We start from the raw sequence: 27,779 nt of genomic DNA, 5'->3' as shown, positions 1-27,779 counted from the left end.
TTGTACGGCGGGCATAGGAAGTTGCACTGGTGTGGAAGAAGTCTTTGCGGAAGGTGTGGAATCTATGAAATCGTCAAATTGTGAAGGAGCTGTTGACAGACTTCGAAGATAACATTCAGTCGACGTACAAGGACGGTAGCTCTCCGAAAGTGCAGTGTCTGATCGAATCTGGAATAATGTCGACGTCTTATTACCGTCTTATGGTCTGGTACCTGAAGGGAAAAAGAGAATATACAAGGTAATTCTGCCTGTTTTGGATGTATTTTCATATTTTTTGCTCATCTTATCATGTGGACTCTGCGAATCTTAAGATGAGTATTTGATGAAGTAGAGCAGTAAACTCATGTACCCTGCCAGAATCTTTTTAATGGATGAATCCATTGCTAAGGTCAAAAGTACAATGCTGCGCCTGTTATGTAACCATATAACGCATTTTCAGGTTAGGATATGAAGCCGCTGCCAAGAATTTTCGTGAAGATGACTTAAAAGTTGACTGCAAGGGGAAGGTGTACGTCATAACAGGTGTGTTTCAGCGTCACATGGTGTGTTTGAAGGCTGAGGTTTGATGTTTTCGATTACTCTTCCTCCGTTGTACCCGGGTTGATTTCTTCTCATCATTTCCTCCTTTTATGGTAGTTATACATTGTGTTGTAGATCCTTCTCTTGTGCATGTTTCTTTATTTAATTTATTTTCGTTCATCCTTCGTATTTCTTGGGTAAGACTCAATAGTAACTTTTTTGAGATTGTAAAAGAGATATCATGTTCATTACTAAGCTAAATATTCGCCCGTGTGCTGTTTACAAAGTAAGTTTTGTTGTGTATCGTGTAATGTTCACTTCACGTGTATGAGCCCCTGCTTAAATTTGTGTTTGATGAAATGCGTCTGGGACTGCATTTGTATGCATAGAAACTGCAGGGACCATTACAGTGCTGAAGGTAAAACAGTTACTAAAGTTATAGTTGTTTTGTAACTTCGTAAATACAAAGAATTATCTCTGAACCAAGGGCGTACCCATGATCAAAACTAGGGAGGGTGGGACAAGCCATGGTTGCTCAAGTTATAGGTAAGATTTAAGCATAGAAAAGGTGAATGAAACCAACATTTTAAGGAAAATGTAACAGCTCTTTATTAGTTTTCAAAGTTATTTACTTGAAAATATATTATTTTCCTAAAAGACATTAGCGATTTTTTCTTCTAGCGGAAGGAGGGGGGCAGCTGCCCCCTCCTGCTCCTCGCTGGGTACGCCCATGCTCTGAACCAGAATCCTCTACCAGTATCATAATGTACTATCAAATATTTGGAAGAACATTTGTTCTCTGGTTCCGGTTCAGCCGTCATCATGCAAACCATGGGAGTGTTGTACTAGTCACTAAAGTGTATGTTATGGAACTTCTGTCGTTAGCTGGAGTTGAGGAAATAAGTTAAATGCTGTGATTTTAGTACTCATTAGACTGAAATGTTACTTGAAATGCTTGTTCTAGTTTCACCATTTGAGAAAGTATTGCCTAAGATTGTTTATGTGAGGAGTTACGTTATAACTATATATTATTGGTATTGGCGTGCAACCATCATGAAAAAATTTTCTCTTCCAAGCATCTTTTTGGGATATTTTAAGCTAAATTTGGGTATGCTGAGTTTTCAGCCCAAGGCCAAACTCAGAGTGTGGTAAATTCATATTTTAGTGAAAATTTAAAATTGTCTATGGCCAAGCTTTATTTGGATTAGTATATGGTGATTTTTAGCTATCTTTTTGGTACTCAAGTCTGTATGATAATGTTTCTTAATTCAGAAAATATTGTCTTTTACGTTGATTCTGTAGAAGCAGCCTTCCCTTCCAATCTTCTTGGAAATTATTATTCTTGGAAATTAACAGCCAAAGCTTGGGAGAGAATGTCCGTATTTATTTGAGTGTTTCATTGCATAATTACGCTTGAGCATGAGTTTTATTTTTGGTATCTACAGGTGCCAACAGTGGCATTGGGAAGTCAGTAGCCTTGGAAGTAGCCAAAAAAGGTGGAGTTGTACACATGGTGTGCAGAAATCGTCAGTATGCAGAGACGGCTAAAAATGAGATAGTTGAAGCATCAGGAAACCAGGTGAGGTTCAGGTTAACATGTACAGTAATAGTTTTGTTGCACAGTGAAACTTCTTTTGAGACGGCCACTCCTTCTTCCTGGAAAAAGTTTCTATTTGAAGGGGTGGCTGCTAAGTAAGGGCTTTCACCTAAAATAATAAATGATTATTTCTCTAATTAATATAATCGAAGTAATTTTTGATTTCTATTCATTGTACATATCCTCATTTACTCAGTAGAGTTCACTTTAAGTGCTTGAAAAATCATCTGAAGTACTTTCTGTCTTAAGGGGCTTTACCTTCTAAACCTGGTTACACAATGCATTAACATGTACGAGGTAATGTCTAAATCTATGAAAATGTGAATGATTACGAAAATGCATTATATAACAACGCAACTTGAGCGAACGCATGAATAGGAAATAGAACCTGTTCTAATTTGGTTCATGCATTTGTACATGTTCCGTTCCACCTAAACCATTCATGCAATCCAACATTAACTCGTGCATGTTAATGTATCATTTATCGAGGCCTTGATTCAAACTTTTTACAATTTTGAGCCTTTTGCTGGCTGTTACTTTTCCTTATGTATTGTCAAATACAGAAAAATATCCATCCTTCATTCACTCCTATAAACCCCAAGTTTTCCTGGGAATTTAATCGGTAAATTGCTGTTGGTCATTGACCTCTATATATACTGGACAATTTCCAGGGCTCAACATCCAGCCCTGAGGACAAGATACTTCCAATCCAACTGCCATCGAAATGTGTGCAAAAATGAATAACAATACTTTTGAATGGCTATTTTAGGCTTCATTCTCTTCTTCTTACTCTTGTTTCCTTGGATTTAATATATATTTGGGATGCCATAGAAGTATTTTTATGGTGTTTGCTACCTAAAAAGAGATACATAATACTATTGAGGAGGTTTTAGGTGATAGAGATGATGGAGAAAATTAATCCATCCCTAGAAAATACAGCCTGAATGGGTGTTCAATAAATAGAGGTGACCATTTGGAGAAATTTTACTGTGCTTCTATAACTTGTGAAGAGCTTGGTAGACTAGTAATAATGCCTGGCTAGTAACCGAGCAATCCAGTGTTCATATCAGAGTGTAATTCTTTGGGCCTGACCAACAAAAATCCTCACTCACTGAGGTTTCCTAGGGAAAGTAACTGGCCTCCCATCCCTAAATGTATGGCATTCATTTGTGGGGGGAAAATAATGATTTTCATGAACACCGTATTTCTAATGAATTCATGTGTTATAATTTGGCCTCCACCGCACCTTCCTCCCCTTGGTTCACCTCTAACTGTAAGGAGATGATTTACAAAATCCAATTGGATAAATAATACAAAAGTTTTTTTGAACATGTTCTTGATCTCATGAAGTTCATATCGATGGTTAAGTTCTAACAACACTTCTCTCAAATTAGGCTGGTTTGAGACAGGTATTTAAACTAAGTGTAATGACATTTAAAAAAATAAAATACAAGCAAAAAACAACTTTTTGTTTGCAAATGAATGCTGCTTTTCAGTTGTATGAAGTTTTGGTTATTAATTTCAGCATACAAGTAAAAGAAACTATGTAATAGTTTTTTGCTCTCCTGAAAAGTTGCTATTTTTGAGATGTGTTGTTAGAACTTAGCCATCGATATGCTATGAATATTTCACGTCAAAATTTATTTTTTGAGGCTTTAAATGTCATTTTTAAGTAGGTAATAATATGTTGATTTAACATCTGACCTCACAAATTTAATCATGACCGGTAATCATTAAAAATCATCACCATTTCTGATGGAATACTTGGCTGTAATTAGGCGATACAGCATAAAATGCAAGCAATACATATTTCAATGAATAACATTGATGTCTTATTTTGGTTACAGGATGTTCATGTTCATATTTTGGACCTCTCAGTTCCCAGAGATGTTGTGAAGTTTGCTAATGAATTTCAAGAAACTGTCAATCACTGTCATGTTTTGGTGAGTACCTACTTGAATATTTTGTGCTCTAAATTAAGATTTTAATATGATTAAAAATAAGTCACATACAGGTGTATGCCGCGTGTCGTGATGGAGATAGCCTCGACTTTTCGCGACCGACTGCTGGTCACTTTTTCAAGGGAATATTGTTAGGATTGGGGTTTTGCTGCCTTTATTATATTTCAGGTGGGAGGGGTGGGGAGTTATGACTGGAGGGGGAAGATAACGAAATGTTGCGGATGACTGGGTTCCATGTATTGCTGATTCTTAATCCGGTATCTCTATTGTAGTTGTTCTTGTTTTTCTTTATTTCTATGGCCTCGCGGATGAGTCTGGTTTTAAAATGTTTTATCCTCGCGATGACTCTTGATTTTTCGAAGTCGATCGCATGTCCGGTGGCTTCGTGCTCTGCTACGGCTGACTTTGAAGGGTAACCCAGTCGAATGGCCCCCTTGTGTTCTTCTATCCGAGTTTTGACTGTTCGTCCGGTATACACCCTTATGCGGCATACACCCGTATGTGACTTATTTTTAATCATCATGAGCTGCGAAAGCTTCAATCAAGAAAGATTTTAATATGTTGATAAAAGTCATCTTGGCTCTGTCTCGCCATGGCGGTGTCCAAAGGACTATAGAGAAAGTCTCACACAAAAAGGAAGAACTCACATGTCGGAACAATCACACTTAATATATGTAAAACATTCGCATACCTACGCCTTCATTCGCATGCCCTGAGGAGCCGTCGCCTCCCTCTCGTCAACGCTTCCATTAAAGGATCGGGTGTATGGCAAGATCACGTTCACAGCAAGTCTTACCTTACGTGCCAGCACTCCCTGTGGCAGAAGGGGCTGGGTGGTTGAGAACGTGGGAAACAAAAAGAATGGGAAAACGCTTACTTTGAGTGAGAAAGAAAATGAAGGGAGAAATACGACAGCCACCTCTTACTCTGAATTTATCCAAGTTGCATATGTATTAAATCACTATTTATCTAAATGCTATTGCTGGCATTAAAATTGTATTCAAGAAAACTCTAAAACAGCTGTTCCAAATTTTAGAATGCCCTGAACCCTTATGTGATGTTCATGAAATCAATCAGATTCACGATGTCATTTGGGAATCTTACCATTCGATTTTAACTTCTATAAATATATGCTTTTGAATAGTTTCATATGATTTCACCATTCTAGATTTACTATTTTGGTCCAATGTTTGGTTAATTTCACTGTCACAGTCTCACTCAGTGGCGAATACATATGGGGGGCACAGGGGGTATGCACCCCCTGCGGCCCCCCCTTGTAGGGCCGCACGCATTGCCTAACTTTGTAGAACCACAATAATAACTTTTTATATTAAGATGGCATTGTCTTGTATATGCGTATTATCAGTTTAAGTAAAACTTTGTTAAAATTTGCATGTGTCTTAATTATTTGTACCAGTACGACAAAGGAAAGGTAGCTGAAGATACTTTTGTACCCCCCGTGAGTTTTTTCTGTATCCGCTTCTGGTCTCACTACAGGATGTATGCAATCTTCATTCAAGTCTAGTTGCTCAACCATGGGGGTGTTATTTTCCAGAAACTTTTGCTTTTCCAAGGACAACCTACCACAAATTTTGAGTGTTCAGTTTAAGCTGTGGATGAGTGTCAGAAATTGTTTTTCTAATCCAAATATATATTGTGCCTTCTAGTATTTGTGTGCTGTCATGCCCTTATTTTGTACCACATTGCCTGTTAACCATTGCATCTCTTCTCTTATAGGTTAATAATGCTGGGTGCATGCTTCATGAGAAACAAGTGGATGCTGATGGCCTGGAGAAAAACTTTGCCACCAATTCTCTAGGCACTCACATCCTTACAAGGAAACTTTTGCCGCTCTTGAAAAAGTAGGTGCATGAATGAAATTTTGGTGTATTTTGGGATGTTTGTTGAAATTTGGCTGGGACATGCATTCATGTGCCCTTTCATTTTAATTCAAAATATCATCAGTAGTTCTTAGTAGCTGCCTAAGCAGTTTAGGGCTAACTATGTATTTAGTGACCTTTTTGGTGCTAGGTAATTTCATGTGTAAACACTTCTTGTTTAAATGAGTGAGAAAAAATTATAGGTCAGGCTCAGCTCTGTGGGGCATCATCACTGAAAAAAGCTTAGTACCTTCCATGCTTTGCCATATTGGCAGGCTTTTGACTGTGTAGTCATCAAGGTTGAATGAAATTAAACTGGTTGTAAACATTTATGTAGATAAAGAATTGGAAAGAAACGGACCTGTCAGCTAACAGGAGGAGAACGTCACTTATGAAAGTGGTTTCAAAGAGGAAAGAGTTGGTAAGATATAAGTTGTGAATATCATGTGTGTGTTTCAAAGGTATTTGAAGAGTCTAATAGAGGGAGCCAGGAGTGCAGCTAGGAATTAAGGCTAGGCGGGTTTTAGGCGCAACTAATCTTGGGAGGCCTGGAGGACTTGGAATACCCTCCAGGGTAATGGGCGGCCCTACCCCAGAAAAATTTAAACATAAAACGGTTCAAAATGGTGAGTTTTACAACTTTCAGAGGGATATTTATTAATATTTACACTGTTTTGTCAGTAACATTAATCCAATCAACCCTTTTACTGCCACCATGCCGATATATCGGCCCTCGCTAGTTGAGCAAAAACTGCCAGGGGCCGATTTATCGGCCCAAATTATTTCACTTTTTTTTGTGATTGTGAGCTTTTCAAAGGCTGTAATTTATGTAAACCCCCATAATCTGCCTATGGTTATAAGATGTTAATATATCTTAAGAATTGGGAAAAAAATTTAGATGTATTAAATAAAATAGGGTAGTTTCCTTCATCAAAGAAAACGAAAGGCATTGATTGCAATTTGTTACCCACCATTACTGTATCCATAATATACTAATTATTTGGTTTTTGAAATACCGGTTTAGACGAATGGCAATGGTCCATTTTTATCCTCATTTGAAAAGGGCCAGATTGGCACCCATGCGATGCCACTCCACGTGACGTCACAGGGACCTAGTTTCTATAAGAGAAGATATGAGTTATACATCGTCTGAGGTTACCAATGCATACATGAGGCGCAGAGCTCAGGGAAACATGTCTCAATAATCACTTATTAAAACTGGCTAAGGTCGGAAAGTTTTCTTCATTTGATAAGGTATTAATAATCCTTATTTAAGCCAAGCGCTACCAGCCAGCAGGGTACTCAGCTACCTGCTAGCAGCCTGCGTCGTATCAGCACTCAACTCGCCTCAAGGTCACCTCACAGGGCGGCAGCGGGAACCAGAAATACGTCACACAGAGAGATTTCCCGGCATTCATACATACGCGTTGCGTTTTCGCGTGCTTGAAAATTTTCACTTTTCATTTAATCCCGAAAAATAGATATTGTCATGTAAAAATCTATAAGCGTGAAATACGCACTCCAGGAGTAATAATCTTTCAATTTAGGCAATAAAAAAATAATAGGAAACCACCATATTAAGTAGCTGAAAAATCTTTTAATCTGAAATGTTGCTAATTCCGGAAAATAGTCTTGGCAGTCTTCGCACATTTCACCTGAAATGGGCTGGCAGTTTGAAAGTTAAGTAAAATGGATTAAACTTAAAAATTCCTCTGAGCTATGGGGGACAATAGGGGGGTTATCCCCCTCACTGCTCCACTGGAGAGAACTGCATTGTAAGATGCGTAGATACATTGGTAGGAGACAAAGTGGGCTTGAGGTTTTCAAAATATGGATGTTGAAATAGGGTGGAGATGGTGACATGAATGAGAGGGTTAGAAACAACAGAGTTGCTCATGGTGAGTGAGGAGAGGACAGCTGCCAGGGACAGCAAAGGTGCTTCTTTACTATCATCAGGCAAACTTTGAATGTGAGAGAATCGCATGGTATCCTACCCAGAAATATTAAAATCCATGTACAACAGTGGCATAACTAGGAATATGGTTTAGAGGGGATGAGTGGGGTTAATGAGGCCTACGGGAAATGGGGAGTTAAGAAAAAAATTTTACATATCATATCTGATCAAAGTTTACGTATTCTAATTTTAAATTTACTGTCAATTTTATATTTAATTTTAGGTTTTCAAAGAATGCAGTAAAGCAATACTAATTATATAATCTTCAATATGCATGTAAGAAAACACAAAAGCATTGCAGTGCTTCATGCGTGCAGGTTTGATGTAATCGTGGGTGACAGTTGCATCAGGATTTGGAAGTCTTATTGAAGTAGAATAACTTGCATCAGTGTTCAGCATTTTTTATTTTAATTTTAATTTGTATTTGAAATAAGGTGAAAAATGCATATTAAATAATGCAGCATTGAATATTCGAGTGAGGTATATGGACAAAAATTAAGTTCATATACGTATTCGATATTCGAATTCGAGAAATATACTATTTGGCCCATCTCTACTCTTAACCCTTAAGAGTGTGGGAACCTTTTTATACGTTTTGCAGGCAGACTGCAGCATTTACCCAAAATTTCTATTGCTACCTGTATATCTTGCACTTGGGTACTTCCCCTCACCATAACAATTGCTGAGGGGCTTAATTCCATCAGAGCAGCCCTCATGGCAGGGGTGCCTCCTACACAGGGGGTCTCTTCTACCCTGGCTGGCAGCTAAAATCTCAAGGGTTAAGCTCAGTTTCTCCTGTGCTAATCCAATCTAGTCTTGCAGTCCTTCATAGAATTTTAGAGCTGAATTTCCCATACATCTCATCATTTGTATTCAAGGAAAAGTTTCTTTGATTGGATAACGGTTCAGTTTTGAATAATGATGCTTCTCTTCTTTCCAATGTGGTGCCAAATTGAGGCTTAGGTATGTAGATATTTACCTGTACCAATCACTTTATAATTTTTCATGTCAAAGACACTGTCCAACTACCTTTGTTCCCTTTTCAAGGCAAGCATTATTTACCTCGTTTCAGGGCTGAAAAATCCCGTGTGGTGAATGTTGCATCAGGAGGAATGCTGTTACAGAAGTTGGCCCATGATGACATACAATTGGAGAAATTGGTACCGTTTGATGGAACGACTGCTTATTCTCAGCAAAAAAGACAACAGGTATTTCTTTTCCTGTACTTTTTCCAAATAGCCCTTTGGGTGGCAGTAACTAGAATATTTTAAGAAAATTCAATCATCATAATAGCCAAGTAGTATGATCATTAATTAAGGTAGAGTTGGCCATCCAAAATTTTAACTGTCTGATCAACTGGAATTATAAGGTTATACCCCCAATAGCTTATTCAATAGCTTATTAGAGTCCCTAGACAAAGAAGAGAGAACCAAGAAAGTGTTAAGGAAAAATGCACAAAAGTAGGGATGGTATGTATGAATTGTTGAATCACCAATTAACGTGAGTGATAAGCTTTTTACATCATTCAATATTCAAGGACACAAACTAATCAACTATTTTAATTTAAAATACACAGCATAGATCGTCTATGACTCTCTTTAAAGCCTTGGAAAATGGTTTGGGCTTGCAGATTTGGTTGGTTCAATTCCTAAAATACCTATTATTTTTGCAGAAACTTCTTATTGGTGGTAAGCATGAATATTTATGATGCTAATGAATTCACAAGGAAAACACAAAGAAGAATTTTGTGCATTCAAATGCCTGTGAGATTGGCTGTTCCTTTTATGGTGCTTTCTCCATTTCATGATGAAACTTACATTTTACATATTCAAATTTTAAAGTAATTCTGAATTCTTTGTTTGGTTTAAAGTTTTCAATGAGTGCTATGAAGTATTAGTAAAATCTACCGTGTGCATAAAATGAATGAAGGAATTGTGGTGTTCCATTCTCATGGGTTTGATATTCTCATGCTGTGTGACAGTTGTGTCAGGATTGGGTAGCCATATTGAAGTAGAATGACTAGCAAAGTGTGGCTACATTTTCATATTTGTGAACTGGATGATAAACATGCAGTGTGCAATTTTTGCAGAGCAAAGGTTTCATGCATTCGTTGCACACACACGTCATGTTTAAAAAATCTATTTGAAATGGCACAAAGATGACATGATGGAGCTGAGTGACTATAGCCACCTTGAGATCGCCAATGAGGTTATGTCATATCTCATGCCATCAAGTTGAAATGGGAAGAAAAGCTTAAAGCCATTACTATGTTGTATCCTGCTCCCAGCTTATTATGTCAACATCAATTGAAAATATTACCTGTAAAGCAAAATGTAATGTTTCTCTTTGTAGTTATTTACTAAATTTCTTTTACAAAAGTCTCTTATGTAGTGAGGAATTCTTTTCTTGTCATGGGCCCAAGTGCATGCTTCATTTTGCTGTTTATTCAAGTAGAGAGGTTTGCTAAGGGATTTTTTTCATTTATGTTTTTAAGGTTCTGGGTCCTATGACTTTGAATTAGGGAGGTTGGGTAAGTTACCCCTATCGAGGGCTTGGTTGTTTGTGTATGTTAAATTTATAACATGTTAATAACCCTGAAAGACCGTGTGGAGCTTATTTTGGTGGCATGGAAATAAATTAATAAATAAAATTTCTCTGCATTGGGGTTCATTATATAAAGGTTTTAATATTCATACCACTTAACTGGTTCAATCCTCCAATAAAAATTCAATATTCCATTTCTGATGACAATGTTCAATTTTGCAGGTTACTCTCACTGAAATGTATGCCAAAGAGAATCCTGAAGTGCACTTCTCAGTGATGCATCCAGGCTGGGCTGATACCCCTGCAGTCCGCAGTGCAATGCCAGACTTCCATGCGAAGATGAAGGATGTCTTGCGTACTCCAGAACAAGGAGCTGATACTGCTTTGTGGCTTGCCATCTCTGATAAAGCTTTAGAGCATCCCAGTGGACTCTTTTTCCAAGGTGAGTCATCATATGGGATAGTTCTCAGTTTTCACTTGATTTTTCTCAGCTCAAACTGAATCTATCTGGAATTAGCCCTAGAAAATCAGCAGAATGAATACTAAGTTGAGTCAGGAATTCGGTTTTACTCTGCAGTACAGAATTGTAGCTTATTTGAGACTTCTTTCTAAACATTCTCCCCATTGAATTAACCCTTTTATGCTGGATGTTGGGTGGAGATGAGGGACATTTTCATGTGTAGAAGACCTGATGTCAGGTATAGCTGTTGAGGATTTTTCAATACAAACGACCGGACGTCGGCTCTGGCTGATGGGAGGGAACAGAAGTGACTGCTGAGGTAGCAATTGTCAGATGCATTCAGGCCTGGCCTGTGACCCAGCTTAGCAAGGCCACTCCTCAGCAATTAATCCCGACCTTCCCACTCATTTATGATCAACCTCACTGCAGGAATCCATTGTGAGGTGATTGAATTGTCAATAGTTATTCAGAGATATATGTTGTGCATAATACAATTTTTATACTTTGAAATGGATTCATCATTTTGTTCTGTGCATAAGCAATTTTTAAACAAAAATTTAGGGTTGAAAATAACGGACTTCTGGACTTAAAGCCTTATTAACGTGTATTTACTACCTTTGTGTTTATTAACACTATAAACCTGTTTAAAATTTCACAATGCATAAAAAAATATTAGTATATCTTCTAGAAGAGTAAATTCTTGAAAATCAAATACAATGTTTGGTTGAAAAAAAACACTGGTAACTAGGAACGGATGGATCCAGGATTTTTTTTGACCCGGTTCCAGTTCGGATCCTTGATTTCGGAGCCAGATCTTCGGATATTTTCAAGTCCAAATGCATTTCAAATTCCTGCTATAAAACAAATTAATTACTCAAGTTTCTTCTGGGTACATACAATCAAAGGAATGCTTTTTAAATTTACTTGAACATTTTAATATTTTACTGATTAAAAATCATTTTTATAGGGTTTCAAATTATTTTAAAAAACGATAAAATCTATACCCACTCAGGATCTAAACTGATATGCTTGCGTTTTGAAATGAAAATAGGTTTCAATCTCCAGGTAAACAAATCGCATGCTGACTTATGTTTTGCCCGCAAATGCTTCTGTTGTGGTGAGGTGGACTCTGCACTTCCTCACAATAGTTTCATGTCACAGTGCACGCACTTGGTTCTCTTTATTTCGATAAAAATGTTTCTACACAAGGAAAGACATATCTAGCTAAAAAAAACTTTGTTTCAATGAATTTGAGCTTAAAAGAACCTAAATGTGTTAGAAATGCAATGCATTTGGTCTCATTCTTTTTTGAATCTCGTGCACGTCATCCAATTGCCGAAAACTATCGAGAAATCTTTGGGTCCAGTAAGTCACTCTCCTAGCATTTGTTCTTTAGAAATGGAGAATTGAAGCAGGTTAGATAAAAAAGGTCAGTAGGTGAGATTAGATACGGGTGAAACACGCTTCCATTGTTCTCATGTAACTTGATATTTTTCTTCAAAGATAATGATTAATGGACTCTAAGGTCTTGGAAAGGAAAAAAATCAGGGGCATGGGGTGATGGGAGGCGAGAGTGTTTTTTTTATTTGCAACGTAGTCACTTTTGACATGGTTGTTATTCGATGGCATTGAGATTCTCCCGATGGTCGTTTAATCTCTTTCTAAGAGTCACACTATGTGCCTGCCGTATTTCGCTGAAAAAATTTCCCGCAGCTGAAATTTTGTTGCTCAACCCCTATGAGAGCTTTTAAACAAAATGGTTTTGGAATGGTGGGACAAGCATCGCAGTGTAACAGCACATGGGAAGGTAGGATCAGAATTCTTTCCACTCCCTTGTATGGGACGTTGCATTCACTGAAGCATAAATTTAAAATTTTAGATACAGTTCCGATGCTTTCAGCAAAGTTGGATCCAAATTATCCAATGAAGGGCAATATCCGTGGATATTTGGATCCGAGGAATCGGATCAGACCATCCCTACTGGTAACACAATAAGTTGACCGTGGATTTGTGCTATGATTGGGTTGGAGGGTGTAGTCCAGTGGCCGAGGCAAGGGACAGGCACTCGTTGAGCTGGGTCTCAAATCTGAGGGACGAAAATACCCAGGCAACTCACCCCCCAAAAAAGAGCGAAGAAATGTTTGAAATATTCTCATGCTACTCGTGGCACGAAAATATTTTCCTACTGTAGGCACAGGCAGGAAATGGTTAATATGGCTTCAGGTTAATTATGGGCCATTTCAAATTTTGTAAGCGTTAATAATATGCATTTTTGGGGGTCGAGGAATCATTAAGACTTGAAGGATAAGGTTGAATCAAGGGGAAACATAAACGCAGGGGCGTGAAGGCAGTGTTCTTCTGAGTTTAACTTTTGAACTCTGGATGGTTGCATGAGTGGACAATTCTGACCCTTTAAGTGTCAGCCAGCCTATCTATAGGGCTTACGGGGGCTTATGTGGGAAGAATGCCATGGACCAATGCATCAAAAGCGTGTTTTTCAAAAGCTGTTGAAATTAAATTGTAATCCAAGTTGTATAGAAGAGAAAACGGTTAAGTGAACATACGTGTCGATAAAGTCAGTATTGAAGTTGCTAATAAATAATAATAAAAGCTTCAAAACATTCAGTTTCAAATTTGTATACCGCTCTGATTTAAATAGCACAAATTAATCAAAAATCCCTGGCATTCTTTGCACGAACCAGGTTGAAGAGGATGGGCTTATAAGGGTCAAGATGCCCTCAGGTTATTATATCTTTGACTACGTTTATAATTCATGTCAATTACTTATGAATGAAAATATAATACCCATTTCATTGATTTCCTTCAATAATATGTGCTTATACCTTAAGTTTATCAATGTTTCGAAGCTTTGCATATGATCCATTATGCTGTTAATTCAGTGTTGTTTGGGGAGACAAAATTCATGTTGTAAATGAAATCATCTGCCTTGGTAAATGTGTCGCTGGTATTTTAAATATAGCTGTGCAATGCTTCTCATGTCTCTTTAATGAGTTGCAAGTTTATGTCATATCAAAGCATGTCAGGAGTAAGAAGAATGTGATAATTATGATTTATGGATGGTAAATATTAATGTTGCATACAGTTCAACCTTGCTTATGAATATTTCGGTGGCTGCAAAAAAAATGTTTCATAAGTGAGGCAGTTTCATATGTGAGGCTTTTCGGAAAGTGAGCATGAAAACCTTATCATTCAGGACAGCTATGCTTCCAGGCTGCAATTGGTTTAATTGTTATGATTTCTGGCTCTAAATGCTGGGCTGTAACGCTAGAAATATTTCGTAGCGGTGTTGCTAAAAGATTCCAGAGAAGCCAATTTTTGAAAACAGTTGGCTCATTAACAGGAGTTTTCAGGCAATTCATTTAGCACCTGCAGGAAAACCGATATTGGTGATTGGCAAAATGAGAATTATTGAAGAAAACATGAGGGAAATTGACCCCATTTTTTATTTATTTTATCATGGTATTTTGCCGATTAAGGTAGGTTTCCATGGAGTACTACAGAAGTAATTTGGAAGCCTCCCTTTCCTTCCAGCCCTGCCTTCTTCAGTTCACTGTAAGACCTACTCCCTTTCAATCTATCTAAAAATCCTATTCTTTTCCTTCCCCTCCCTCATTTCCCTAACATTCTACCCTCTAACAACATTTTCAACATCCCCTCCCCGATAAGTACTCCTCCCAGCCATACCTTCTGTATCCTCCGTATCTCATCTATAAGTTGCCTAACCTCACCCACCATGTCCAGCACTTCGTGGTTTCTCCTCCACTCTGTCCATTTCACCTTCTCCATTCTTCTCCTTACCCACATCTTGAATTCCTCCAATGTTCTCTCGTCCTCCTATTGGGAAGCAAAATTTCACTGATACCTGTGCGCTGGGGCTATGTTAATAATTTTTACGATAATACTAGGGAAGATTTGAATCCAGTGGGATCATACCAGTGGTGGGTACTAATGTGTTGGCTTTAAACCCTGTGGGCCCTGGTTCAAGTCCTGGCAATGGCAGAAACTTTTCAGAGATGGCCCTATCCTTGCTTGAGTGTTTGTGGAAGTGTAAAGGGAACTTCTAGTGCAACAATCTGTATGAAATACGAGACATCAGGTTGTCACCAAGATACCTTTCACTACTAGCTGGCCAATGCAGACTCTGGGTTTCTATAAACCATTCCCTCAGTATCCTCACCTCATGGCGAAAATGACCTCAGCTGTCAGTTACCTCCTCCAAATATCATACTTTGGAGGATTTGGAGTATAGGAGACCTGGGATATTCTGAAATTTAGATTTTCTGGTGTTTAGATCACTTGTTTTAAGCAAGCAATTTAACAAACTGAAAAACTGCCATTACGACTGCAAGTGATGGATGAAAAGTAAAAGCTTAAGAGCCACTAAAAATCTCTCCTCTTTGAATATGTGCTCATTAAATAAGAATATTCATTTAGTTTTATGTACTACTTTAGCAAGAGTAGATGGAATCTATTGGGTAGTGCTTCCCCATCGGCACTCTTCCTCAAATGCAGCGCCGAGACTCTCGACTGACAAACCACATGATTTGTCTTCACGTAATGTTTTGCATTCCTCATGTGGTCAAAATACCGAACACTTTTTGTATTAGATATGATATAATGGTGCTGAGCGGTTCATAAGTCAAAAGGGACTGTCTTATCTATCACTTCTTGAATTCGACTTCAATGATTGCGTGACAACTGATGATGCAAGTAATTCTTGGAGGGCATTCTCACTAACTCTAATTCTCTTAAAAGTAAAAATTTTGCACCTTGTGTAGCTAAGATAATGGCTATTCAAGGTTCAACCATGTTTCATTTAAACCCTCTGTTTGAGAGTTGTAACGCAATACAGTGCGAAAAATGACACTTAGGAAAGAGGATGAGAGAAGACTGGAGGTGGTCGAGATGTGGGTGTGGAGAAGAATGGAGAAGGTGAAGTGTATGGAGAGGAGGAGAAACGAGGAAGTGCTGGGTGAGGAGAGGCAGCTTTAAAATAGATAGGTAGGTTACTAGGTTGGGACAAGTCAGGAAAGTCAGGAAAGTCAGGAAATAGTCAGGAAAAAAAGTTTTGGTCAGGAAAATCAGGAAATCGTCAGGATGAGCGCCCGAAGAGTCAGGATGGATCGGATTGTGTGCCTTTTGCTGTGCCGCCGGCCACCGCACGCCGCACTGGCGGCAAGCGACAGCCGCAAGATGAGCCGAGAACGCCCGCGCCGCGCTGTCTCACCGCCTCCCTTCCCCTCGTGCTAACCCGTGCCGAACTGGGCTGCCGCCTTCACCGCCGAAGCAAGGAGTGCTGGCGTCGCTCTGCCTGCCGCTGCATGGCAAGGTTCTCGCATGTGTTCTAGCAATTCACCGCTTTACACGACGCAATTTTGATTGCGCCTTCGCACGTACGTCAGACTGCGCAATTCCGTGTACCGTGTAAAACGGCCTTTAGACACTCTTAACCCTCTCATGCATGCATGCATGCATGAAATCCTTTGGAGTAATCAAAAAATAAAATAAACATGTGACGAGTGCAAAAAGTGAAAAGGGTTGAAATTTTACATCGCTTGCTGCAGCGGTTCCAATTAGGCAAACGTTTAGCAAATAATTTAGACTATTGAAAAGGAACCAACTTCAATATTGAGCTCAGAGAGAATTCAGAAGAGTCAAAGCATTTTTAGAAAATTTCTAGAAAACATTCAGCAATGTGAGTCACTTAAAAATAACGATCATTGATTATAAAATAAATTTTGAAATTACCGATTGCTAATTCAGATGCACTATAATTGAATTCATATGCCTACTTTTAAAGCTCCTCTCGATCACCCGTCAGGTATGCTATCAGCAAAATAAAACTAAAACACATATATGCATATGCTTTTCACTAAGGATGACCATGTCATTGCAAAACGCTATTTTCTCACCATGCGTCTTGTCGTTCATTATCATGCTCTGGAAAAATTAGTTGATAATTGAGAATAGAGAAAAGTATAAAGTCTGAACGCAATGAAGATTACCAATAAATCTGGAGCAAAGTATCAATACCTGAATTAATGACTTTTGATCGGATAACCAGGCTAAAATCTCAAAAGTAAAAAGAATCCTTCACTTGGAAGAGGTTCTGATTCAATACAGTTGCAAGTACATATGACGTGAAAAGAAAAAAAATTGAAACGGTTTATCCTAATTTACCTTAGAAGTTTAGCAAGACTACCAATTTATAGCTTGTTCGAGTGAAGGAATAATTACCATAAAAAATATAGGTTTCTATCATGCGATTTACGATCTTTCCCGTGATGCCTGAGAAATATTTTTAATGCGCTAAAATATTTTTGAACTTCAATTATCACATGTTATGGGTTATTCTGCTCAGCCATTGCCTGGAAAATTGCTCTGTATTATTTAATGGCGTACAAAATAATAAAATTACAACTAGTTTTTAGTCTCACGTCTAGAAATGAGGTTGAATGATTTCTTACAATGGGGATACAGTGGAGGTCATGCCTTTCGGGTTGATGATGTAAAAACATAATTGTCTTTGCACGAATAAGTATGTTAGGTAATTTATCTCAAAAGTGGAAAAAAATCTAGCTTATCACATGTGATAGGAGCATCGCAAATCTTGTACATCACTTCTTTGGTATATATACATATTAATTTTGACCGATTCACTTTCAGCGATATTTTTTTAACGTGTGAGGGGTATTAAGAGGTTGTTGGTGCCGATTTGTATATCCATGAAATAAAAGGATTCCTAAATTCAAGTGCCCACGTGTAGTATGAGACGTTTCGTCCAGCTTTCTTCGTTTCTGACAGTTTGAGCACGTCGCCACTGTATAGCGGGAGGCCGGCATACACGGCAGTGTAACGCGCTCTTCTTCCACAAAAAGTCATTTTATCATTTGTGGACTACTGAGACCATTAACGGAGAAAGCGCAGGAAATATTGACTACATTGTGTTGAACGCATGGCGACGCAGCGTCTCAGGAACCTTAAATGAATTCTGTACTACCATACGACAATGCAATAGCAAAGTTGCATTGGGTCGTCTGTGACATAGTAGCGGCTTGGTAGGCTCATGCGCAGAAGCGAGTGAGGCAACCTTAGGCTCTAAACCTTGGCTCCACGGTCGCTCCTTTTCCGCGCCTTTCCCCCCACACCCCCCGCCATCCCACGCGCTCCCCGGGTCTACGCCCGCGGCGGGTCAACAATAACAGTGCGACGGTGACGAGTCCGGACGAGTCGGTGTGCCTGGAGAGCAGCGGAGGTTGCGTTTTCTTCATTGAAGGTAGGCTGTCACGAATATTAGCAAACTCACTGTCGTGTTATTTTATCCACTCCATTCGACTATTCATTGAAACTTAATGGTGCTGTAGTTCAAAATGAGATTGTATTATTTTCAGACCCGAATGCTGAGGCCCATTTCGTCTCTAGTCATGGTCGGGGGAAAGCAGACGTATTGGAACGAGGATTGGTCAAAGGAGCTTCATTTCAGCTGCTTCTCACCAAAGACTTCGACTGCATTAAAGCATGGATTGCCAGAAGGAAAACCAACATCTTTCTACTGCTCGGTGTGCTGCAAGACGAATCAACTCGGCAACATGGGTCGCGGTGCCCTGACTAAACACCTGTCATCAACCCACCACAATACTGCCGTCGAGAACAAGAAGAGCTGTTACGGGATCAAGATATTTTGTTTGCCTTCCGCTAAGAAGGTAAGTGATGGTGAGTTATTTGTAAAATCTTCGGGGTTTTCTGGTTCTCTACCCCAGCCTGATTTTTGTAGGTGACTACAGCAACTCCCTCTACCTCTACATCCGCGTCGGTGAACCCCACGGCGGCGGCACCTGGTTCCTCAGCATCGGGTGGGACTGCAGAAGACCCTCGGGACGATCCCGATGACCCCACACCAGCTTCACCTGCCTGCACATGTTCATGCCCATGTGCGCGATGTACCAACGAAGTTATCGCCGTCCCGAAGACTGCTGGTTTGCAAGGTCTTAACACCTGGTTAATGAAGCAAGATACTACCAAAGCTGAGATTTTGTGGTGTATCTATTGTGTAACGAGCCATACTTCTTTGTCTTCTGGGGGCAAGGCAGTGCAGTTATTTCCCACAATGTTCCCAGATAGTATGATTGCTGCAAAAATGGAATTGGGTCGGAACAAAATCGCCTATTCACTTGTACATGGTTTAGCCCCACATTTCCATGATGTTATCACATCTAAGTTAACCAAACTGGATTTTGTGGTAGTTTTATTTGACGAGAGTCTCAATAAGTGTAGCCAGAAGACTCAAATGGATCTTGCCATTAAATTTTGGTGTGATGATCAAAATGAAACGGTGACGAAATATTATGATTCAGTGTTCCTGGGTCGCTCAAGGGCGACTGATCTCATATCGGCATACTGCACAGCAATTCCTAGAAGTGTGCAGTCTCATGTGCTTATGGTTGGCATGGATGGCCCGAATGTTAATGTCAAGTTCCTGAAAGATCTCCAGATTTATATGAAAACAGAGTTTGGTGAGGATGAGCCACTGCTGCTGCTCATGGGGTCCTGTGGTTTGCACGTAGTTCATAATTCCTTCAAAGAGGGGGTTAGTAAGTGTGGCTGGAATATTGTCATGTTTCTCAGGGCCTTATACAATATATTTAAGAATGTGCCTGCCCGTCGCAGTAAGTATACAGAGTGGACAGGCTCTACTACTTTCCCAAATAAGTATTGTGCAGTGAGGTGGTTGAATAATGCACCTGGTGCCGATAATTGCATCAAAATATTGCCAAACGTAAAAACTTTTATTGAAAAAGTGAGAACTGGACCTGAAGAGGATAAAATAAAATCTGCCGGCTTCTTGTATGTTGCAAAAGCTGTTGAAGATAAGATGTTGGGGCCTAAGTTAGCCTTCTTCTCATATGTTGCAAGACTTGTTGAGCCATTCTTGACTACTTATCAAACCAATGACCCAATGGCGCCGTTCTTGCACACGGACCTGTCGAACTTAGTGTCGAACCTGCTTAGACATTTTGTCAAGAATGATTATGTAAATCGAAAGTCAGATGTATGTAAAGTTGACATTACCAATGAAGACAATCTGATTCCTGTGAAGAACTTCAATTTTAGTTTTTCTGTAAAGGACGCTCTCAAAAAAGTACAAGTATCTACTCCAGAAATGCTGAAGTTCAAGGAGGAGTGTGTGCTCCTGCTGAAGGCTATGGTTAGTAAAATTCTTGAAAAGGCTCCCTTGAATTACAAACTCTGCAGAGCCATAACTTTTTGTGACCCAGAACTGATTTCACATTCCAAAACTGCCGTTTCTACTCGACTGAACGGCTTCTTGGAACAACTGCACAGCCGCAATTGGCTTCCTGCAAGTGAGTGCGACACTATTTTGTCTGACTTTAAGGTGCTCTGTGACAAACAAGTATTTGCTAACGCCTGTCAAGAATATGATCGTCAGAGGCAGAGACTAGATCATTTCTGGAGAGGTATCTGGGATCATTATAAGTGCTCAGATGGTTTAGTGAAAGTGATTAAAATGGCTCTGATCATAAGCCATGGCCAAGCTTTCATCGAGCGTGGCTTCTCCATCAATAAGGAGATAATAGTAGAGAACCAATTAGATATGTCTTTGGTGGCTCAGCGCCAAGTGTACGACTCAGTCAACGCTGCTGGTGGCGTAGAAAACATAAAAATATCTGCTGAAATGATCAACAGATTTCGGCACGCGCGCTCCGAGTATGAAGAAGCAAAGAAGCAGCGCCGATCTGAGGACGCTGAGGTCGAAAAAAAAAGGACCCATGAGAAGATGATTGGAACTGAAGTTAAGGAGCTTCAAGCCAAAAAGATGAAAGTGTTAGCATCAAGCCAGAAGGAGGCTGATGCCATTGATGAAGAAATAAAAAAGTTGACTGGTACTTTCTAACTTAACAATGGAGTTTCTAACTTAGACAATTTGTGAAGTGCACTTTAAATTAATAGTGATTTTTTTGTTCACCAAGTTTTTTTTACTGTTTTGACTAATGATTAAGTCACAGTGATTGCTAGTCCAAAGTGGCCATATTTTGTTTGGAAAGTCAATATGAAAGAACTATGATAATTTGTGAAGTGTACTTAAAATGAGGAAATAGTGATTTTTTTGTTCACCTTGTTTTTTTTACTGTTTTGACTAATGATTAAGTCACAGTGATTGCTAGTCCACAGTGGCCATTTTTTGTTTGGAAAGTCACTATGAAAGAACTATTATTATGTGTGAAGTGTACTTAAAATAAGTAAATTGTGATTGTTTTGTTCACCTTGTTTTTTACGGTTTTGACTAATGATTAAGTCACAATGATTGCTAGTCCACGGTGGCCATATTTTGTTTGGAAAGTCACTATGAAAGAACTATGATAATTTGTGAAGTGTACTTAAAATAAGGAAATAGTGATTTTTTTGTTCACCTTGTTTTTTTTTTACTGTTTTGACTAATGATTAAGTCACAGTGATTGCTAGTCCACAGTGGCCATTTTTTGTTTGGAAAGTCACTATGAAAGAACTATTATTATGTGTGAAGTGTACTTAAAATAAGTAAATTGTGATTGTTTTGTTCACCTTGTTTTTTTTACTGTTTTGACTAATGATTAAGTCACAATGATTGCTAGTCCACAGTGGCCATATTTTGTTTGGAAAGTACCAAAGTACCTAACGTGTAGTACTGTACAGTAGTAACATTTCTTGTAAGTTTTTCTGATATTACAATTAAAAAATACTGAAGTGTTGCATATTTTGAGCTATTTCCTTGTATATGACCTCTTATGACATCTTTCTTCATGCGTTAAAACTTATGGCGAACGCTAGAAAAAGTCAGGATATATCAAGATTTTGGTCAGGAAAAAGTCAGGAAAAGTCAGGATGGGAGGAAATTGAGATCTTGTCCCAACCTAGGGTTAGGATGGGATGACTTTTGAGGGGTTAGTGTGAAGAATATTGGGTAAAGGTGGGAGGGGAAGGAAGTGAATTGGATTTTTAAATAGGATGAAAGGTGGTGGACCTTATAGTGCATTGAAGAGGGATCTCATAGTTGGAGGGATGACGTGCTGGGGTGACTGGCAAAATGTTCCATGTAAACCTATCTTGACCGGTTGAATACTATAGTAATAATAATTAGTGTGCTTATCTCTGTCATTATCATAGTGTTGGTAGTTTTATTTGGACCTGCTTAGGTACCTATATAGGAGAGTTGTTGTGTAAAGCAATCAATATGTATGGTTTTCGTTATTCTCTAATTTATGTATTTTTTTCCAGATCGTGCTCCTGTCGCTACTCACCTTCCTCTTGCTTGGACCAAATCAACTGATGCAGAGAAAGAAAGCTTCATGAAACAAATGAATGACCTATTTGAAAAATTTGATGGAGTGAAGACCTAAAGTACAAATTGCCTTTTACCATATTTTTATTATGGAAATGAATATTCTGTCACAAAGCATTTTCTTTACAGGTGGTGGCTTTAACATTTAGTAGAATGTGACACTTGCTGTCTATTTTTATACTTATGCAACTACATTTTTTAATGTCCATCGTGTTAAAGTTTACATGGAATTTTTACTAATGGCTTATTTATCTAAGATTTTATTATCTTTTGTACTTATCTGTGATCATGCACCAAATGGATTAAACTTTGTTAAAACTATTGAAATGTTTTTTTCTTCGAAGGACCTCAGAAGGGCTCTGTATGTGTATGAATAGTAATGGTACAATAGATTCAGCTGTGCCCAAGTGGTTTCATGTTGTGCATGCAAATACAGTGAGGGTTGGGTGATGGCAACACTTTAGTTCAATCCATAATGCTGTGAATACCACAAATTATTTACCTGCCTTTTAAGATAGGATTTTGAAGTTTACTTCATATTCCACTCTCTTGAAGCATTTCCACTGTCTAAAGGCCTGGTTACACGGTACATTAACACGTACAAGTTAATGTACGTTTGCGTGAATGTACGAATGCATGAGCCAAATTAGAACAGGTTCTATTTTCTGTGCATGCATTCGCACAAGTTGAGTGGTTACACGGTACATTTTCGTGTTCATTCATGTGTTCATACATTTAGACATAAACCCGTACGTGTTAATGTATCGTGTAACCAGGCCTTAACACCATGAAAATATATTTTATCATATTTGGAGAGATATTAGATAACTTCCTAACTTACAACAGTCAGAGATTTTCCTTAAGTTTCCCCTATTGTTTCTTGCAGTTGCGATTAGTGTTGCAGTTTTTAAGGTGAGGCGAACCCTGGATGGTAGCAGGGTGAAACTCTTACCAGCTAACCTCTTTGGGCCACAGGTCCTACTCCCAACTTGGTGGGTTTTTTTCTACTAAGGGCACTGTAGCATGTAAAGTTCCACGTATTGGTTTGGGTCCTTGAAGGCTCACAATACCCAATATCTACATAGATTTTAGGTGCATTTGGACCATTGGAATAATCCAAGAAGCATAGAGGAAATATTCTCCATTCTGGCAGTTCGTTTTAACATGTGGTCTAACATACATTTCTTAGGAAAATGAAGTCTTTTGTCTCTGTTGGCATTTTCACCACCACTTCTACATGCCTTTGATGGTAGTGGTGCAGTTAGGGGGATAAAAAACACCCCGGAGCTTAGAGAACTTTTTTTCTTAATACATATTTTAATATGACAAATTTTGTAATTAATATCAGGGGGACAGATGATTCACAAAGAAACATCGAACTATTTATACAGCCGTGAAACTCATCATTTTGAACCATAAAACTTAAAAATTTTCTGGGGGAGGTCCCTGGCACCTTCCGCTTACCCTGGTGGGTATTCAAGACCCTTCAGTATTAGTTGCACCTAAACCCACCCACCCCCTAGCATTCATTGAAGTGGGCCCCTGTTCTATAGAACAATTGCCAAATCGACTCATATAATTATGCTTCCTTGTAAATCCTGTATATTGCTGTTTGAATATGTCCAAACTGTTGATTCAACAGTTGTTTTTGTTCTACAGGAAGAATTTTACCATAATCTATTATTCTCAATAGATGGGCATGTTATATTTATTTGAATGGTTAGGCCATAGTTTTTTTCTGATCCAGTTTAATATGTAGCCTGTTCTCATTATTATTGGCTAATGTGCGGTGGTTTACTTTCCTAATTTTTATATTTAGAGGAGAAGAGTAATTACATGTTTTTACTCATCTGCTAGAGAAATAGATAAGGCACAAGAAAAAATGTACACTATTACACCCAACTGCTGATCTGAGAACTGGTCTTCATATTTTCATGATGTTGTAAAGTTAAAATTAAGCATTGTCCATATTTGACAGCTGTAGCTGCAACTGCTGTGTTCAGACAACCATCTCAAGCAACAGTAACTAAATAGTATGGATGGAAAAGTAATGCAGTTGTTCAATAACAAATTGTATGGTATCTGGCCTAACTTTCTGGAATCCATATTTGATGTTGAACCAACAGGAAAAACTTGGTACACTTCAACTGTATTATTTACCGTATATCTCCGAATATAGTCCCCCCTTTTTTTCCAAAAATGGCCGCGGAAAAGTAAGGGGGGGGACTATAATCGAGTGTAATCCAATTTAGCATACTAAAGGTGACCATAAAGTAATAAATAACGGCATAATGGCTAATGTTCTCGTAGTCTTTCTATTTGAGTACATTTATGAGGATTATAATCAGAGATATTAGTAAATACTGCCACGTTTTACCGGAAATTAAGACAATTTTTACCACAAATGTTGTACAGATACGATTATTCCGATTCAAATAGCATATCGAATATGCGTTTTCACGGAATCCATCGGGTAGCCGCTAATTTTTCTTGGAAAAGTATTGTTAGAATAATTCAATCGACACTGATCACTTAATGACGCAAAACAGTAAATAATTAAAATGAAAAATAAACACACACTATCATTACATTAATCGAACACTAGAATTGAATCAATAGTATATGTACCCGTCGCTCATTTAATAACTACACGATTTAAATAATTGCGAAAAATAAACAGATAAAGTGAACCTTTCGTGACGATTTAGCATTTCATTGCGTCCGTAGCTACTATACGTCCGTGCGGTTCGTGTTTACAACCACTGCCTTTACCGCCTTCACAGAACAAGAATGCGCAATAGGTGATGCATTTGTTTCTGAAAAGGCGCAATAATCGACGACTTTAAACCAGAAGCGCCGGCATTACTGCATTTGATCGAAATACAGCGACTCAGCATCGAAAGTGTAATCAATTTATTGAGGAATATCTTCAATTCGTCTGGGTAAATAGCAAAAAATAATTTTACGTTCAACAGTGAGGTGATGGATCAAGTAGAAAGATGAGGATCAATCCTGCCGCAGATTAGAGGCCTTCAAAGACGGAGTTTCGATGCCAATTTAAAAATAGCCGTTGCAGAATACGCCGTAAATCATAGTATTTACAGCGCTAGCAAAGCGCTAATACATCGCGGAAGTCATTTCGGGGGTCTCGATGCGGCAGATTCAAAGAATTAAGAGGAAAATATCGTCGAATTTGTGCGCAAATGCAGAGCAGAAGCTCTTTGTGTAACTTATGCAATGATTCGCGACGAGGCATTGAAAATTGATATAATTTTTTTTCAGTTTTAATGTTTGTTGGAAAAAGTTTATTTCTTAATTTTATTACTTTGATATTTGTAAGTCCTGTAGTTTAATTGTTTTGCTTAGCAGGCATTTGATAGCAATATTTTTATAATATTTATAATTTATTTAACACAATTTTATTTAGATTTCCTAAATTCTTCAGGTCACTTGGATTTGTGATGACTTGATGGGTGTGTTACACTGGATCTAAGGAAGTTTCAGGGCCAAATGCAATACTGTTTATGGGCTTTAAGTTAAAGCTTATATATTGACATTGTCTGTAGTCATTTGGAAATCAAAAATATTAATAATTTGTGAAGGTTTAAAAAATACAATAGCCTTGGATACTTAAAAAAATTCTCATTTCTTCATTACATCTGGTTAAGGAACTATAAATTACTGATACATGCAATGGATCACAACATGTTTTAGGTATAGTTATTTTGTTGTGATGGAAAATATGTGAACAGATTTGTTCTTAATCTTCACAGAAAATAATAGTTTTTATCGAATCTAGAATCTTAACTTGCTAACCACAGAAAAATTGCCTTCCTTTACATTTTAAAATTTTTCCCAAAACTGAGGTCTCAAATTTGGGGGGGGACTATATTCGGGGGGGGACTATATTCGGAGATATACGGTAATTAACGACCCTGGTTTTTTGGAATGAAACAGCACCTGATGATGTCGGTTGTTCAACCAAACAAAGATGGTGAATTAAATAATACTGTGGAAGTGTATAAAGTTTTCATATTGGCTCAACATTAATCATTCAATCATTGCTGGATCAACATGGTGCCATTTTGCCATGATGATGACGAGATTAGATTTTTCTTCAGGAGTCTTCGGGACTAAAGTGATGAGTTAGTACCTAATTTTCCTCACAACTCTGGAGTTGTATCATAATGACACAGTAACTACATCATATCTGGTTGTGCTTCATAAACTTTGTGTGGAAAATCGCCATGTCGTTAGCATTCCCATCATCAAACTGAATGCACCCAACCAAGTTGGAGTGATGCATCCTTTTAAGTACCACCACTTTAGTTCAGGGATCTATTTAATTAGCATTAAATTCTTCTATTATGCATAAAATTATTCCAGTTTGCTTAATAAATGGTTATCTAGGGTTCATTGGGCTGAGTTTTTTGTATGTAGGTTGTTATTCCTTTCGCTGGTACTATTGTGCCCCCAGAAAGTTTAAATAGGTGGATACATTATCTCTTTGTCCTCTGAAACCAATGAAAATTTATTCTCAGCGGACATTGACTTGAAGATGTTCTTGAATCAAGTCAAAAGTATTCCCATAAGTGTTCCCACCAATCCTAAAAAGTATAATGTACATACATACATACATGTGAGGGGTACCTGGGCTCCTTAATCTGATAGCTTTAAAATGGTTAATTTAGCTGCTAAAATACACCTCAAGCATTAGAATGAGAAATAAGTTCTTCTTTGCATGTGCAAGTTAGGAAATACTATATTTAACTGTGCTGCTGTTTATTGCAATATGTTGTGCAATGGGAAATTGCTCTCCACATGATGCTGATTCTTTGGTGGTAAATTGTGGGGCTAGGTAATATATGTAAAATGTTCTGCCTTGTATGTTTCCCTGTCAGATTTGGGTCACCTGCTAGTTTGGACTTTGTGAGTCGTGCTTGCCACAAGCCACCATAGAAGGGATCTATAACATAACCCTATCTAATGAAAGGAACTGACATCAGAAGAAACGTTATGGAAGAGTTTGGTGAGTTTTTCAAGTGTCTTACTACTTACCTGCTATGTAATCAAATACCCTTGATATGAGTGCTTATCATCTCTAATAAGGATGGGTTGTTTCCACTCTTAGTCAATTCGGATTCCTGTTTTGTTCCTTGAATCAGTTCTTGGCCTCGATTCTTGGTTCCAGTTTGTAAATAAAGTGTCCCATTCCAGTGGCGGATACATATGGGCTGCTCTCCCATTGCCTAACATTGCAAAACCACAATTGTAACTTTTTAATATCATAAGATGGCATTGTTTTGTATATGCGTATATTAAGTTTTAAAAAAACTTCTTAAGATGTGCATGCCATTTATTTTTCATTACAATAAAAGTAAAGGCATCTCAAGATGTTTTTGTGCACCCCCTTGAGTTTTTTCTGTATCCACTACTGTCCCTTTCTCACCACTAAACTGTAAAAAGATATTTTTAATTTTCGCTAGGTCATTAACCTGGCGGTTT

General features: G+C 38.2%; 2 protein-coding genes across 3 annotated transcripts; both read left to right on the top strand.

Annotated features, from left to right (window-relative positions):
- Positions 1-36: 36 nt before the first annotated feature.
- On the top strand, positions 37-22,595 carry LOC124161150 (dehydrogenase/reductase SDR family member 12-like). The gene is made up of 8 exons (XM_046537387.1): positions 37-238; positions 440-522; positions 1,965-2,098; positions 3,964-4,059; positions 5,815-5,939; positions 8,984-9,119; positions 10,678-10,897; positions 22,211-22,595. Exons 1-8 carry the CDS (start codon positions 177-179, stop codon positions 22,330-22,332), a joined length of 978 nt encoding a protein of 325 aa, XP_046393343.1. The 5' UTR covers positions 37-176; the 3' UTR covers positions 22,333-22,595.
- On the top strand, positions 16,779-20,895 carry LOC124161149. 2 transcript variants are annotated; one of them, XM_046537386.1, is made up of 3 exons: positions 16,779-18,212; positions 18,328-18,639; positions 18,711-20,895. In XM_046537386.1, exons 2-3 carry the CDS (start codon positions 18,334-18,336, stop codon positions 20,847-20,849), a joined length of 2,445 nt encoding a protein of 814 aa, XP_046393342.1. In that variant the 5' UTR covers positions 16,779-18,212; positions 18,328-18,333; the 3' UTR covers positions 20,850-20,895. The 2 variants fall into 2 exon arrangements, with proteins under 2 accessions (XP_046393342.1, XP_046393340.1); XM_046537384.1 differs by having other exon boundaries at positions 16,779-18,639.
- Positions 22,596-27,779: the final 5,184 nt, after the last annotated feature.

The sequence above is a fragment of the Ischnura elegans genome, chromosome 6 (genome assembly GCF_921293095.1).
Source record: "Ischnura elegans chromosome 6, ioIscEleg1.1, whole genome shotgun sequence".
Lineage (NCBI taxonomy): Eukaryota > Metazoa > Arthropoda > Insecta > Odonata > Coenagrionidae > Ischnura > Ischnura elegans.
This window is presented reverse-complemented; position numbering and strand designations above follow the sequence as displayed.

Bases quoted from the DNA above. Each gene is read 5' to 3' on its own strand.
- LOC124161149 (XM_046537384.1), top strand. From the start codon at position 18,307: ATGAGATTGTATTATTTTCAGACCCGAATGCTGAGGCCCATTTCGTCT. The intron at 18,640-18,710 runs GTAAGTGATGGT...TGATTTTTGTAG, and splicing joins GTTTGCCTTCCGCTAAGAAG to GTGACTACAGCAACTCCCTC.
- LOC124161150 (XM_046537387.1), top strand. From the start codon at position 177: ATGTCGACGTCTTATTACCGTCTTATGGTCTGGTACCTGAAGGGAAAA. The intron at 239-439 runs GTAATTCTGCCT...ACGCATTTTCAG, and splicing joins GGAAAAAGAGAATATACAAG to GTTAGGATATGAAGCCGCTG. The intron at 2,099-3,963 runs GTGAGGTTCAGG...TTTTGGTTACAG, and splicing joins TTGAAGCATCAGGAAACCAG to GATGTTCATGTTCATATTTT.